We start from the raw sequence: 14,479 nt of genomic DNA, 5'->3' as shown, positions 1-14,479 counted from the left end.
AATTTTCATGGCTAGAGCACATTCGATGCTACCACAAATCAACACTCCCTCTTAGCGAGGAATGTGCTCTAGTAATGCTCCACCACTAAACATCACACTGATCCTTCCGCACCGGTACCTGTGTTGATGCTTGGCCTGTTGCCCAACATCCACTGCACTGCTGCTTCCTGTACTGCTGCCCATGACACTGCCACTGCCACTGCTACATCTGTACTGCATCTCCCTCTCAACATGTTGCCCATGCTTCCCATAGCACTGCCACTGCTAACTGCTACACTGCAACTCAGTTACCGAGAAGTAAGTAACTGATCTACCCAAATTCTGACATCCTTGTCAGTCCGGAAGCATTTTGATGCTGAAGCTACCTCTGCTGCTATCTAGTGCTCCCAAGGTGCCCCTTGATGCTCCCTAGACGCTTCCTAGATGCTCCCTAATGGTAATGTTAAATTCTTAAATTAAAAGTGACAGTCTCCTTTATCTTTCATTTCCATCCTTTTACTTAAATTTTTAACATTGCCATGAAATGACTTAGGATGTTTGAGAGTGGTTCCAACCTCATCAGACTTCATATGGAGAAAACAGAATTTCATATCCCATTCAAAATTCAGCAGACTTAACAGTTTTTAGGATCAATGGGATTGTGGTGTTTCATTGGATTATATCATGTATGAGGGCATGTGATTGGCATTTAATCAAGAGCACCAAGCCCTATATGTACCCCAATGTTGGTGTTGTTGATTGTTGAACTCCTTTGTCATGGCCTTAGCAATTATGTACCCTTCACTCAAGTCAAAATCATTGATCAAGCATGTTAAGCTTTCTCTACCATATTATAAGGCTTGCATTAAGTTGTTTGACCAAAATTAGGCAATGTTGACTAATATCCCTATAAAATTGAAGTAGAGGCAAAGGCTAAACAAGAGAAGAGGAATCTAGATTCTAGATGGTTGATGCCGGAATAATTAATCAGTGATGTATAATGGATGCCATATCTATCTTGATTTATGTAAAAATATGCATATTTTCATGTCTTCTACAACTAATTTGGTATTTTGGATGTTTTTTTTATTATAAATGCATATATATATATATATATATCTATATATATATATATATATATATATATATATATATAGAGTAGACGCTTCTGAGACGCTTCACTACCTAGACTTTTGGGAAATGACGCTTCCGCATCCCTGCTTCCGAAAAAAGTCCCCGCTCATGCAACGTTGCTAGGGACACAAAAGCAACAGAATACAATAGTTCTTTTCCAAAGATTGTGAAACTCAATCAAATTTGGTCCTACTTGTTCTATTTCATTGAATAATGGCGAGTTTTACCAGGTAGACCAAGTCATGCCATTTTTAGTAAACTTGGCTTGTTTTGGGGCTGAGTCAAGTTGATTTGTCAAAAATTGTCTAGCTTTAGTTTCTTTTTTTAACTATGATAAATATCTAGATTCAATTTCAATGGTTAATAGAATAATCTTGTGTATATTACTTTAAACCAATGTTGCATTAATCGTTATCGGGATAATATTGGCGCGAGGAAAAAATCGGAAAAAATCTTAATTATCGGGAAATAATTGGAAATAATCGGGAAAAAATCATTTGGTACAAAAATATTCATTTTTTTTAATATCTAAACCATCTACAACATAAAATAAATACATTGACACATAAATATGATAAAAGAACTAATATATAAGATGTTTAATACCATTTCTAGTGCTAAAATCACACATAACATTGAATCATGTCTTGAATAGTAAGTCCTGACTCGTGAGTCCCAACTCAGCCTCAAAATATCAACAAAAAATATAATAATGTATCTCATCATGTCATAATGTCATATACAATAAAATGAAGAAAATAACTAAAGTCTAATCCTATTGATTTCCTCTGCCCCTCTTGCAAGAAAATGCCACAACTTTCCCTTTCCCTCTAGATGTAGATGCTGGTGCTGGTGGAGTTGGCAATGGAGTTTGCTGTGCTCTAGAAGCTGAAGAACTGGAAGTAGGAGCTATAGGAGGTAGACCACGTCCTCTACTGGTGGCAGAGGTAGCCCGGGCAGGTGGTGTCACTTGGAAACATTACAATCTCCCAATCCCGAAATCCTGAAAAACTGATAAGTTTGCTGGATTTTGAATGAAACCTAAAATTCTACTTTCTCCATATGAAATCCAATGAGGCTGGAATCACTCTCAAACATCCTGAGTCATTTCATGGTAATGTTAAAAATTTAAGTAAAAGTGACATTCTCCTTAATCTTCATTTTCATCCTTTTACCCTTTTACTTTAAGAATTTAACATTACCATGAATAACATATCAATACTAGGGCCTAGACTTGATCATTAAGCTGCCCCACTCAAAAATTATTTGTTTTCGAACATTTGGCATCCCTTATAAAACCGCGCTGCCCCGACCCTCGGCGATAAATTGGGAAAAAATCGCGATTTTTTCAAATTATCGCGATTTTTTTCGAAATTATCGAGTATAAAAAAATCCGCGATTATTACTCGCGATAATTTGACTTCGGGAAAAAATCGCGATAAAACGATATTATCGCGATTTTCACAACACTGCTTTAAACATAGCATGTTGCTTGGGCAACGTTCAAGCTAAGAATTTCAAGCGAAGCAATCAAACTTGAAATTTTCACATTCAAATGGTTATAACTTTTGACTTGTTTTTATGTCATCTATGGACAAAGTGGTTCCAAGTGTTGGGAACTCTAACGATGATTCTCTAAAAGTTTTCTTTTGCGTAAGTGCAGGAGCTGATGGCTTATGAGTTTTTTCATGCTTGCACCAAGTGATACAAAATGATCAAATAATTGAAGTTTTGGTTTGATTAATGTGTTTTTGGAACATGTTAACATGAAAGAATATGTTGAATTTTGTTTGGAAATACAAAATGGATATAAACTTTAGCGCAGTGTTGGCTTAACTAATTTAAAAACATTTGTTTGTGTAAAACCACAGCCAAACAATTTTTCCCCATATTTGATGCTTTGGATAATCAGTTATGATATTAGGATATGTCTTAACACAAGTATTGCTCTCTTAAAGCGTCATTCAATGCATTTATTTTACTTCATGTGTTGGACCAATATTTGTGTAACCCTAAGTTGCTAAGGTTTGTAGGTATGGGTGTTGGTAGGCAGATGTTTTTTAAAATTCAAGGGTATGTAAGATATATATTTATATGATATCATATGTCAAATATTTAAATTTTAAGCCTATTCTCTAAAGGACATATATGTTTTTAAAAATTAAGGAAACTTTAAAAACTTATTATATCTGACATACAATTAAAATATCCCGATACAACTATTCCAGATACAAGAATATTTCTGATAATGATTTTATAGTTTTAGTTTAGGTTTTTAAATTTACCATGTGTGTGTAGATGTTATATGTACATATTCCATGTGTATCTATGCCATAACCATACAAGATATGGATTCTGACAGATCTGGAAGTGAGTTTGGGACGGTGGGCATATAGGGTAATTTAGATGCTAGCTTGTAAGATATTAGTGACAGTGCCATAATATTGCTTGATATGGCTTATTTTTATGGACAAAGTGATCCAAATCTTTGTATGAACTAACACATATCGATTATTTCCACTACAGTTGTTTGGAGTTAGCTAAGCTAAGAGAAGACCTTAATCGTTCCAAGGCTGAACATGAAACTTCTATAGATTCTATGACAAGTACTACTGAGGTAATGTCTTGGCCTTGCAAAATATGATTTCTATCTCAACTATATGTTACTTCGTGTACAATTTGATTGTATGATCTGATGTGCGTGAATTATACTGCAGACTCTGAAATCAAGGGCTGAGCTACTCTCTCTAGAGAATGAAAAGGTATCTAGAGATATAGCTGCTCTTCAAAATGAGCTGGATAAAGTTAAAGGTGAAAGGGATGAGATAAACCACAATTTTGTGGAACTTGGGTTAAAGTTTGAAAATGTCGGTGCAGAAAAAATGACTGCTTTGACTCAGCAAGCCTTCTTAGAAGAGAAATACAATGAGATAGTGAGTAATGCATTGTGTTGTACATTGTCATGGTTAGCACATTAGCATCCCTTTTTTTAGGTAGGGAGCATAAATTTAAGAAATTTCCTCTGCACTGTTGTTGACAGCACTGCAAGTTTATTTCGGCAACGGAGACAGTAGAGGCACTCACTGAAAGGGTGATGATTCTTGAAGAACAAGTACAGAATGTGAGTTGTGCAGCGTTCTAGAAATACTACTTTACTGAATTTCTGATAGTCAATCCAAAGTTTTTGATTCTATTCTTACCCTTTTTTCAAAGAGAATTGGCATTATCATTTTACTATTTCTTTTAGGTTTAGTTGGTAGAGCCTTTAATTGCTTACATAGGTGCTGAGTTCATAAGATCGAGCTCAATTTAAGTTAGAGTCAATCCATTTGTGGTTATCTTGAATTAAGTTTCTTTGTTTATGACTCCAAATTGTATTGGGATTTTGATTCTTGAGAACCCAACTATGTTAGTCTTTGTTCAGGGGAGATGCAAGTTGATTGGTCAGTGTGACAATAAGCTACCTTGTAGCTTTTCTACTTGTTGATCTTGACTTCAGGTTACTATTGATTAACCTTAACATGTGTATTTGTGTTTCCATTAGAGATTATGATGGTTTGTCAAGCAAACAGTTTTGGTTAGTCGCGATAGTTTGATTCGTAACATCGAATGAGTTATGGACATCTGTTTGCTTACTGTTTGCATTTCAACTATTTAGTATTGAAAATATCCTTTAATTGAATGGGGTTGGTGGATATCTCTTCATTAACAACTTCCGCTTTGACCTTTGGAATCGATATTCATTTTCTTTTAATTGTTTGACCTGAACAATTAAATTTTGATTTAGATTTCTAAGATGATTGATTTCCTTATCCTTGTTTAAATGCTCTTGCTCAGCCGCACCATGTGATGCAAGCAAATAGTCCCCCAACCCATCATCTAGTTAGAGTTTTCACGACACCCTTTCTAGATAGAGATTGTCTTCAGATTGATAGAGCTACTGCATTGTGTTCCAAGATTTTCCAACTTCGTGGCAGATAGAGACCAATATGCACATCTTGCTTACCATTGCCAAGTTTGCCCCTCCTTGTGAGAGGGCAAGGTGTTTGTATTCAAAGGCTTCATGTGTCATTACTCAATTGGTATATTGGTAGATTTCTACCCCCCATTGAGTTAGTTAGTGGATGCCCATGGCCACTTGTTGCCTAATATGCAAGAGACGAAAGGGATCATTAGGGGGTATATTTATAGCCAATATATCTAGGTCTAATGGATTGGTCCCCTTGCAGGTTTGAGACCCAAGATGCCATTTTATGTAAAGCACTTATTGGAACTTAGAGGAAGCCTCATATTATAACCCCCTTATACACTTTGACATTGGATGCACATGCATAGAATCTCCCTAGGCCTATTTAGGGTGGGATCACATAAGGCTTGGGTGGAAATTGATCTCAATATATTGTGGGGGGATACATTATGCCATATTTTCTATATATGTGAGACAAAGACATAGGAGCACTTTGTATTCGAATTCCCTTGGTACTATGAGATACGCAATTGATACCACTTCTTGTTTATGGAATCTTATGAGTCAGACTCCCTTTGCACCATTTTTAAGTATCTAGACCAACAATGCTTGGCATTATACCTAGAAAAGGAAATGAAGCATAGATTTCATATCCTTTGTCTCTGTTACTCATCCACATGCCTAGGTAACTCTACTTGAAATGTTTTCTCCTATCATGTAGTTCTCTAGCCAAAAACCTCACTATGATCCACAAATAGTAGTCTCAGATGCCTCATGACCACTATCATGTTGGCTTGTCCGCTTGACTAGCCTGTATTGTACTAGATTAGAAGAATTGATTCCATTGGTTTTGTTAAATGGATCTGTTGACCACTACGTGTCAACTACCCATAGTAGTACACCCCCTTTTCTTTGCAAAAGGGATAGCGCTTGATCGACGTGTCCGTGCCATTCGACAGTCATCGTCGACCTGATCATGTTATGTTGTAAACCCAGTTTGCATGTGTAAATTGTAAATAATCTTAGCAGATCTGAGTCATGTATGTAAATTGCCTAGGTGGACCTAATTTTCTAGTGATAATCTACGTTCCGGAAGGTTTTTTGTCTCACCGATCCATGATCGGCAGAGTTTTCCTTCAGCCTAACCCCAAAGCCGGAATGAATTTTGTCATTAGAATCTTAGGGGAATCCTAGTGCGTTGATCTCTAGGTTATATTGGGTCACAGAACTGGGTGGTCTTTAAGGGTCTATGTCAAATGGGTTTTCCCCCTTCAGATGTAAAATTGTAAAAGTCATGATATAAAGTGTCTTGAGGGTTAGAAAATGTTTTAATCCCCTCATAAGTCCTAAGTCCTAGGTCCTAGGTAATTTTTCCAAAGGCTAAGTTCGAGGATCCAAAAAATAAAAATTAAAAAAAATATATATATATAAATAAATTAATTAATTAAAAAATAATAAATAAATAAATAAAAATAATAATAAAATTTAAAAAAATAATAATTAAAAAATAAAATAAAATAAATTTAAAAAAATAAATAAAAATAATAAAATAATAATAAGTCAAATTTTTGAGTAAATAAATGCAGAATTTTAATTTTTTAATATATTAATATGCATTTAAAAATTCGACGGATGATATTAAAAGAAATCTTGATCCTCATCGACAGTCGAGATCATTTTGACATGGATCACTCGAACTAGCCGTTTGGATTTTTTTTCTTTAAATAGGGTGCTAGGGGTCATTTGAGATCAGATTTTGATCTGAGAGTCTAGTGCTAGAGAAAGCTCTCTTGTAGTAATTTTTTGTGCAATAAAGAAAGACTTTGGGGTTAAAAATCTTGCGGTGTTACTCTTCTAGGAATGCTGTAAGATCTTTTATTTTTCTGCATAATTTTATTTTCAGTCATCGATAATAGCTTGATGAAGATTGATTCAGGCACAGGTATCTTGTCTGATCTCTGGGGTTTGAATGATAGTTTAGATTCTGAAATATAATGGCAGGTATCTCCATTTGATCTGGATTTCACTGTTGTTTTTTCCCTCTATGTTAGTGATTGATTTTAAGCTGTGCAGGAAATCTTAGTTTTGAGTTTACCGGGCGTTAGGGGAAGTTCTTGGCTGAACCAGCCAACTCCCAGATTGTATTTTTGGAAAGAGCCCAGCTAGTTTTAATCCCGGGCTTATCATCTGAAACTTTTTATGAATGCATGAAGGGTTTTTCTGAAGCATCTCACATTAAATTAAAATTCTGAAAAAAAAATTATGTGGCATAATGAGAAATCTGGCTATTTTAGAGCCTGCAGTTTTCGAATATTGTAATTATTTAGTTAGGGTTTTCAGTTTCATTTCTTGCACATTATTTTTGGGGTTTTTTTTTTTTACAGGTTGCAGGTACAGGTTTTGAGAAATATTTCAGGGCTTCATTCAGACAATCTGGAGCAGCTGATTCAAAATTTTATTAAGATTCTTGGAAAATATTTAGAGGTTCTGGTGGAAGTTTTGCAGATTGATTGCCTAGTTTCTTCTGAGCAGGAAGATTTCGATTTTGTTTTCGAAATTTTCTTTTGTGATTTGGGTTCGAATTTTAAAATCTGGAAAATTTCTGGGTTACTTCCTGTTGCTCCAAACCCCTTCCAAGCAGTTATCGAATCCCGCAGTCATCTTCATGCCCTCCATTCTGCTGTCTGCAAATCCATATCCCTTACGCAGCCCATCCCACGCTGCTGCCACAAACTTTTTCTGTCTCATTTCTTCATTGCTCTCAACCTGTACGGCAAGCAAAACAATAAAGACTCTATCATTAACGATTCCTCCTCACGCAGCTCTTTTCTCCCTCCTTGCTGCTGCGGCTTCATTCCATTTCCACGCATTCACGCAGCAACAAGCTTCCTCTGCTCATCAGCCCATCCGCTGCCACTTTCCGTCCCACGCAACTCCAATTATCTGCTCGGCTCCCTGCAGCGGCATTCCTTTTCCTCACTGCATCTTCTACTTCTAAACTCGACCTTGCTCGAATTTCTTTCCTCCACGGGTTTGTTGCCAAACTTGCGTGCTGCCCACAGCTCCAACGCTGCATTCTCAACCTATTTTCTTCTCCGTACAACCCTCTCCACGCAGCTATAACCTGCAAAGCCATTTTCTGTAGCTGCCTCATTGAACCAGCATCGCTGTCCTCTGTCTGCTGTCAAAAACTCTCCGTCGTCACAAACCTGCAGAGACAATAAGAGCACGTTTCGATTTTTTGTATATACGGGCGAGGGTTATACATTTAGTTTTATTATATGCGTACGGTTATGTTAAATCTCTTATGCGTTTAATTTAGTTTTTTTCTCCATACGTTAGGTTTATTAGCTTTTATTTGGTGTGATTTTATTTTAAAGTTTGGCTTTTCATTTGAGTCTTATGTTATGATTTAAATAAAAAATAAATAAAAATAAAAATTGAAAAATAAAAAGCTCCTATAGATTAGTTTTAGATTTATTAAATTGTTTAGTTTTTTTTAGATTTACTTTTCTTTTAGATTTAGCTTTTGTTTAGATTTTAATTTTAAAAAATGATATCAAAAAAGTTAAAAAAGGGTTTGGTTTTTTTTTTTAGGATTTGTTTGGATTTAAATTCAGATTTAATTTCTATAGATTGATTTTAAATAAATAAAAAAATAAATCAATTAAAAAAAATAAATAAAAATTTTTCATAAAAAGTTAAAAATTTTCTTTTTATTTTTTAGACTTTAGTTTAGATTAGATTTTATTTTTTATTTATTTAGGATTTTAGTTTTGACTTAAAAAATATATTGAAAAAGCTTACCAAAAAATTTGAAAATTCATTTTTTGGAGTTTCTTATGGTATTTATGTTCCATTTCTCTATAGCTAAATGCATTTAAATGTTTATTTATAAGTTGACTATATGAAAGTGGTAGTTGGTCAGCTTTTAAATTTTATGATCATTTAAAGTATTTATTTTTTTCTTGAAGTTTAATTGTTGGATCATCGTTAAGGCGTTGTGCATTTGTTGAATATCTTGCATCGCTTACGTTATTTGATGATAAATGATTGTTTTACATGGTTTATACTTCTGCAACATTTAATAAATAATTATTTAATCATTAACTCCATAAGGCACTGGTACATTAATTTCTAAATCAATCAAGTGCTTGTTTTCCCTTGTGTTTCCCAACCCAACTGGTCCACAATTGGTCATCCATTGTCCCATAGGGTCTACCCCCCTTAGCTGCGGGAGACAGGCTTAAATGGAGAGATCAGGGATCAGGGTGAGAGCCCCCGGTCTGAGCGTTGTCGTGACAATCTGTGCGACAACATTTTTTGGCGCCGTTGCCGGGGATAGAGTTTTTTTCTGTGCTTGGTTTATTCGACATTCATCTTCTCATTTCGTATCATTTTTTCATCTTTCTCATCTCTCATTTGAGCTGGCAGATTCAACATTTTTTGGCATCATTTGGATCTTTTCATCGCCTTATCTTTTGTCATATCAGCAACTACTCTTCAGTTCGTTTCTTGTTTGGGTGGCGACTCCATTTCTTTTCATTTATTTTTCCCAGACAAGAAGCCTCTTTCATATCAGCTTGTTTGTTGCTTTTTGGATCCTAGAATTAGATTCATTGTTCAAGTGGCGACTCCACTTATTTCATCTCTTGATTTTCTTGAGCAGAGATCTCTTTCTATCATCCATTTGGTCCCTCGTTATTCATCATGGATTATTCGTTTAAACCATGTCATTTCACTGATGATCTCCATGATATTCCAGAAGTGGCCATTTCTAAATTACCTTTGTTCTCAAGTGGTGATTCAGTCGCTGTTAAAAGACATCTAGGCTTGTTTACTCGTATAATGATCATATATTGTAGACCCCCTCAGTATAATCATGAAGATGTCAAAATGCGTCTTTTTGTCCTTTCTTTAGAAGGTGATGCTTTGAATTGGTTTAACAATTGTCCTAAGGATTCTTGCACTTCTTTCCAAGACATTGTCAATGCTTTTAAAGATAGATATGGTTATCCAGATAGCTCGCCTTGTGCCCCTAAAATTGTGCAACAGAATGAAAGTAATCTTATGAAAGGTTCGGCTGTTGGTGAAAGATTCCAAGACAATTCTTCATATCAAAATGTGCCATCCACCTGTACCATTGCAGATCAAATCCATGATAGTGGAAAAACAGGGACAAATGACAATGAAAAGAAGATCAAAAGCAAATTATACAAGAACTAATGCTGCTGGTAAAAAATATGGAGATAAATCAAACTAATTACGCCAATGATGTGAGAACTTTATGCACCCACCTAGAAAAACATAATAGGGAGATGGAGATCATGCAAAATCAACATGCTAAGGAAATTGAGGCCATGAAGACTAATCATGACACAAAAATTAGTTTTATGCAAAGCAAGTTATCAGGCTTAGAGGAAAATATGACGACCATGAAAGCTAATCATGATAGGGAAATTAATTCTATGCAAAACAAGTTATTAACTATGGATGAAGAAATGACTATTATGACATTCGATCATAATAATCAGTTAGCTACCATGCAAGCAAATCATATGGAAGAGATAAACTCTATGCAACATTGCTTAATGACCATAAAGGAAAAAGACGATAAAGTAATAAAAGATATGGAAGCTAATCAGATATGTCTTCAGAAAAAGTTATTGACCATGGAAGAAGACCATGCTAGGGAAATCAATGCTATAAAGGTTGAACACTCTAGTCAGATAGATGCCATTAAAATACAGGTTCAGAAATTTCAACAATGGTCAGAGGATGAAAGAAACCAGGGAACATCAATAAGTCAGGAGTCTCCTTATCTGTTACAACAAGCTCCATCTTATTATGAGGTCCTTTGTTCCATTGAAAAGTGGATAATTGAAGGTGACCTGGATAAAAGGGAAATTAATAATCAGGTTGATGCTCACACGGTTAATCCACCAGTCATAGAAGATCAAGTTATAACTCATGGCACTTGTGAGATTGATCCATCATCCTTGATAGGGCAGATGCAGAATGAAGAAAGACATGTCACGCATATCTTACATACTTCATCTGAGAGCTTTGAAGCAGAAAGTTCCACGTCATCAGTGATACAGCCTACCACAAAGAAAAAACGCAAAAGAAAGAGAACGAGAAGAAGATTTGATGCATCAGACGATCGCGAGCAACTTGATTTTCGGATAGGAAAAAGTCCTACCATATGCAAAATTGGACATGGCACATCTGAGAAGTAGTCGAAAGATTTGCTTGAAAGCAGGCAAATGCTCAGTATACACTATATTGAACACATCTGATGCCATGGGGCATCCTTTGTATTTCTAACCTTACTCGTTTTTTTAGCATTTTCATTTCTGTTTTAGGATTAGATTTACTTTTTTAAATAGTTAATAAGTGAAGAGCTTATGTCTTTCATGTGCTTTATGTTATATGATGAATTTTGGACGGACGCTACTTATATTTTGTTGTGTGTTGCATGGATGCAGATTCTAGATTCTCGCATTCCTACAGTGCAGCAATGTGTCCCCACGTAGAGCTAGATGTTGATCACTACGTGTCAACTACCCATAGCAATACACCCCATTTTCTTCGCAAAAGGGATAGCGCTTGATCAACGTGTCCGTGCCATTCGAAAGTCATCGTCGACCTGATCATGTTATGTTGTAAACCCAGTCTGCATATGTAAATTGTAAATAATCTTAGCAGATCTGAGTCATGTATGTAAATTGCCTAGGTGGACCTAATTTTCTAGTGATAATCTATGTTCCGGAAGGTTTTTTGTCTCACCGATCCATGATCGGCAGAGTTTTCCTTCAGCCTAACCCCAAAGCCGGAATGAATTTTGTCATTAGAATCTTAGGGGAATCCTAGTGCGTTGATCTGCTAGGTTATATTTGGTCACAGAACTGGGTGGTCTTTGAGGGTCTATGTCAAATGGGCTTTCCCCGTTCAGATGTAAAATTGTAAAAGTCATGATATAAAGTGTCTTGAGGGTTAGAAAATGTTTTAATCCCCTCATAAGTCCTAAGTCCTAGGTCCTAGGTAATTTTTCCAAAGGCTAAGTTCGAGGATCCAAAAAATAAAAAATAAAAATAAAATATATATATAAATAAATAAATAAATAAATAAATAATAATAAATAAATAAATAAAAATAATAATAAAATTAAAAAATAAAAAAATAAAATAAAATAAATTTAAAAAATAAAATAAAATAAAAATATAATCATAAGTCAAATTTTTGAGTAAATAAATGCAGAATTGTAATTTTTTAATATATTAATATGCATTTAAAAATTCGACGGATGAGATTAAAAGAAATCTTGATTCTCATCGACGGTCGAGATCATTTTGACATGGATCACTCGAATTAGCCATTGGGATTTTTTCCCTTTAAATAGGGTGCTAGGGGTCATTTGAGATCAAATTTTGATCTGAGAGTCTAGTGCTAAAGAAAGCTCTCTTGTAGTCATTTTTTGTGCAATAAAAAAAGACTTTGGGGTTAAAAATCTTGCTGGTGTTACTCTTCTGGGAATGCTGTAAGATTTTTTATTTTTTCTGCATAATTTTATTTTCAGTCATCGATAATAGCTTGATGAAGATTGATTCAGGCACAGGTATCTTGTCTGATCTCTGGGGTTTGAATGATAGTTTAGATTCTGAAATATAATGGCAGGTATCTCCATTTGATCTGGATTTCACTATTGTTTTTTTCCCTCTATGTTAATGATTGATTTTAAGCTATGTAGGAAATATTAGTTTTGAGTTTACTGGGCGTTAGGGGAAGTTCTCGGCTGAATCAACCAACTCCCGAATTGTATTTTCTGAAAGAGCCCAGCTAGTTTTAATCCTGGGCTTATCATCTGAAATTTTTTATGAATGCATGAAGGGTTTTTCTGAAGCATCTCACATTAAATTAAAATTCTGAAAAAAAAAAATTATGTGACATAATGAGAAATCTGGCTATTTTAGAGCCTGTAGTTTGTGAATATTGTAATTATTTAGTTAGGGTTTTCAGTTTCATTTCTTGCACATTATTTTTGGGTTTTCTTTTTTTTATAGGTGCAGGTACAGGTTTTGAGAAATATTTCAGGGTTCATTCAAACAATCCGGAGCAGCGGATTCAAAATTTTATTAAGATTCCTGGAAAATATTTAGAGGTTCTGGTGGAAGTTTTGCAGATTGACTGCCTGGTTTCTTCTGAGTAGGAAGATTTCGATTTTGTTTTCGAAATTTTCTTTGTGATCTGGGTTCGAATTTTAAAACCTGGAAAATTTCTGGGTTACTTCCTGTTGCCCCAAACCCCTTCCAAGCAGTTATCGAATCCCGCAGTCATCTTCACGCCCTCCATTCTGTTGCCTGCAAATCCATATCCCTTACGCAGCCCATCCCACGCTGCTGCCACAATCTTTTTCTGTCTCATTTTTTCATTGCTCTCAACCTGTACGGTAAGCAAAACAATAAAGACTCTATCATTAACGATTCCTCCTCATGCAACTCTTTTCTCCCTCCTTGTTGCTGCGGCTTCATTCCATTTCCACGCATTCACGCAGCAACAAGCTTCCTCTGCTCATCAGCCCATCCGCTGCCACTTTCTGTCCTGCGCAGCTCCAATTATCTGCTCGGCTCCCTGTAGCGGCATTCCTTTTCCTCACTGTATCTTCTACTTCTAAGCTCGACCTAGCTCGAATTTCTTTCCTCCACGGGTTTGCTGCCAAACTTGCGTGCTGCCCATAGCTCCAACGCTGCATTCTCAACCTATTTTCTTCTCTGTACAACCCTCTCCACGCAGCTATAACCTGCAAAGCCATTTTCTGTCGTTGCCTCATCGAACCAGCATCGCTGTCCTCTGTCTGCTGTCAAAAACTCTTCGCTGTCACAAACCTGTAGCGACAATAAGAGCACGTTTCAATTTTTTGTATATACGGGCGAGGGTTATACATTTAGTTTTATTATATGCATACGGTTATGTTAAATCTCTTATGTGCTTAATTTAGTTTTTTTTCTCCATACGTTAGGTTTATTAGCTTTTATTTGGTGTGATTTTATTTTAAAGTTTGGCTTTTCATTTGAGTCTTATGTTATGATTTAAATAAAATAAAAATAAAAATAAAAATTGAAAAATAAAAAGCTCCTATAGATTAGTTTTAGATTTATTAATTGTTTAGTTTTTTTTTTAGATTTAGCTTTTGTTTAGATTTTAATTTAAAAAAATGATATCAAAAAAGTTAAAAAAGGGTTAGGTTTTTTTTTTTTTTTTAGGATTTGTTTGGATTTAAATTCAGATTTAATTGTTATAGATTGATTTTAAATAAATAAATAAAAAAATCAATTAAAAAAAAAAAAAATTCATAGAAAGTTAAAAATTTTCTTTTTAATTTTTAGGCTTTAGTTTAGA

The 14,479-nt window shown here is 35.0% G+C and overlaps 1 protein-coding gene across 1 annotated transcript in view; it reads left to right on the top strand.

The window, feature by feature from the left end:
- Positions 1–14,479, top strand: part of LOC149260776 (kinesin-like protein KIN-7O) — a 162,230-nt gene that overhangs the window by 98,315 nt on the left and 49,436 nt on the right. Inside the window, exons 5-7 of the mRNA XM_089460964.1 lie at positions 3,640–3,730; positions 3,831–4,046; positions 4,154–4,234. Of these exons, the coding sequence (XP_089317090.1) occupies positions 3,640–3,730; positions 3,831–4,046; positions 4,154–4,234 (388 nt within the window). The remainder of the gene's footprint in view (positions 1–3,639; positions 3,731–3,830; positions 4,047–4,153; positions 4,235–14,479) is intronic.

Source organism: Pinus tabuliformis, chromosome 6 (genome assembly GCF_031772625.1).
Source record: "Pinus tabuliformis cultivar Carrire ecotype Pingquan chromosome 6, CPIR1, whole genome shotgun sequence".
In the NCBI taxonomy this organism is placed as follows: domain Eukaryota; kingdom Viridiplantae; phylum Streptophyta; class Pinopsida; order Pinales; family Pinaceae; genus Pinus; species Pinus tabuliformis.
Note: the sequence above shows the minus strand (reverse complement) of the source record. Positions and strands in the feature narration are given on the sequence as shown.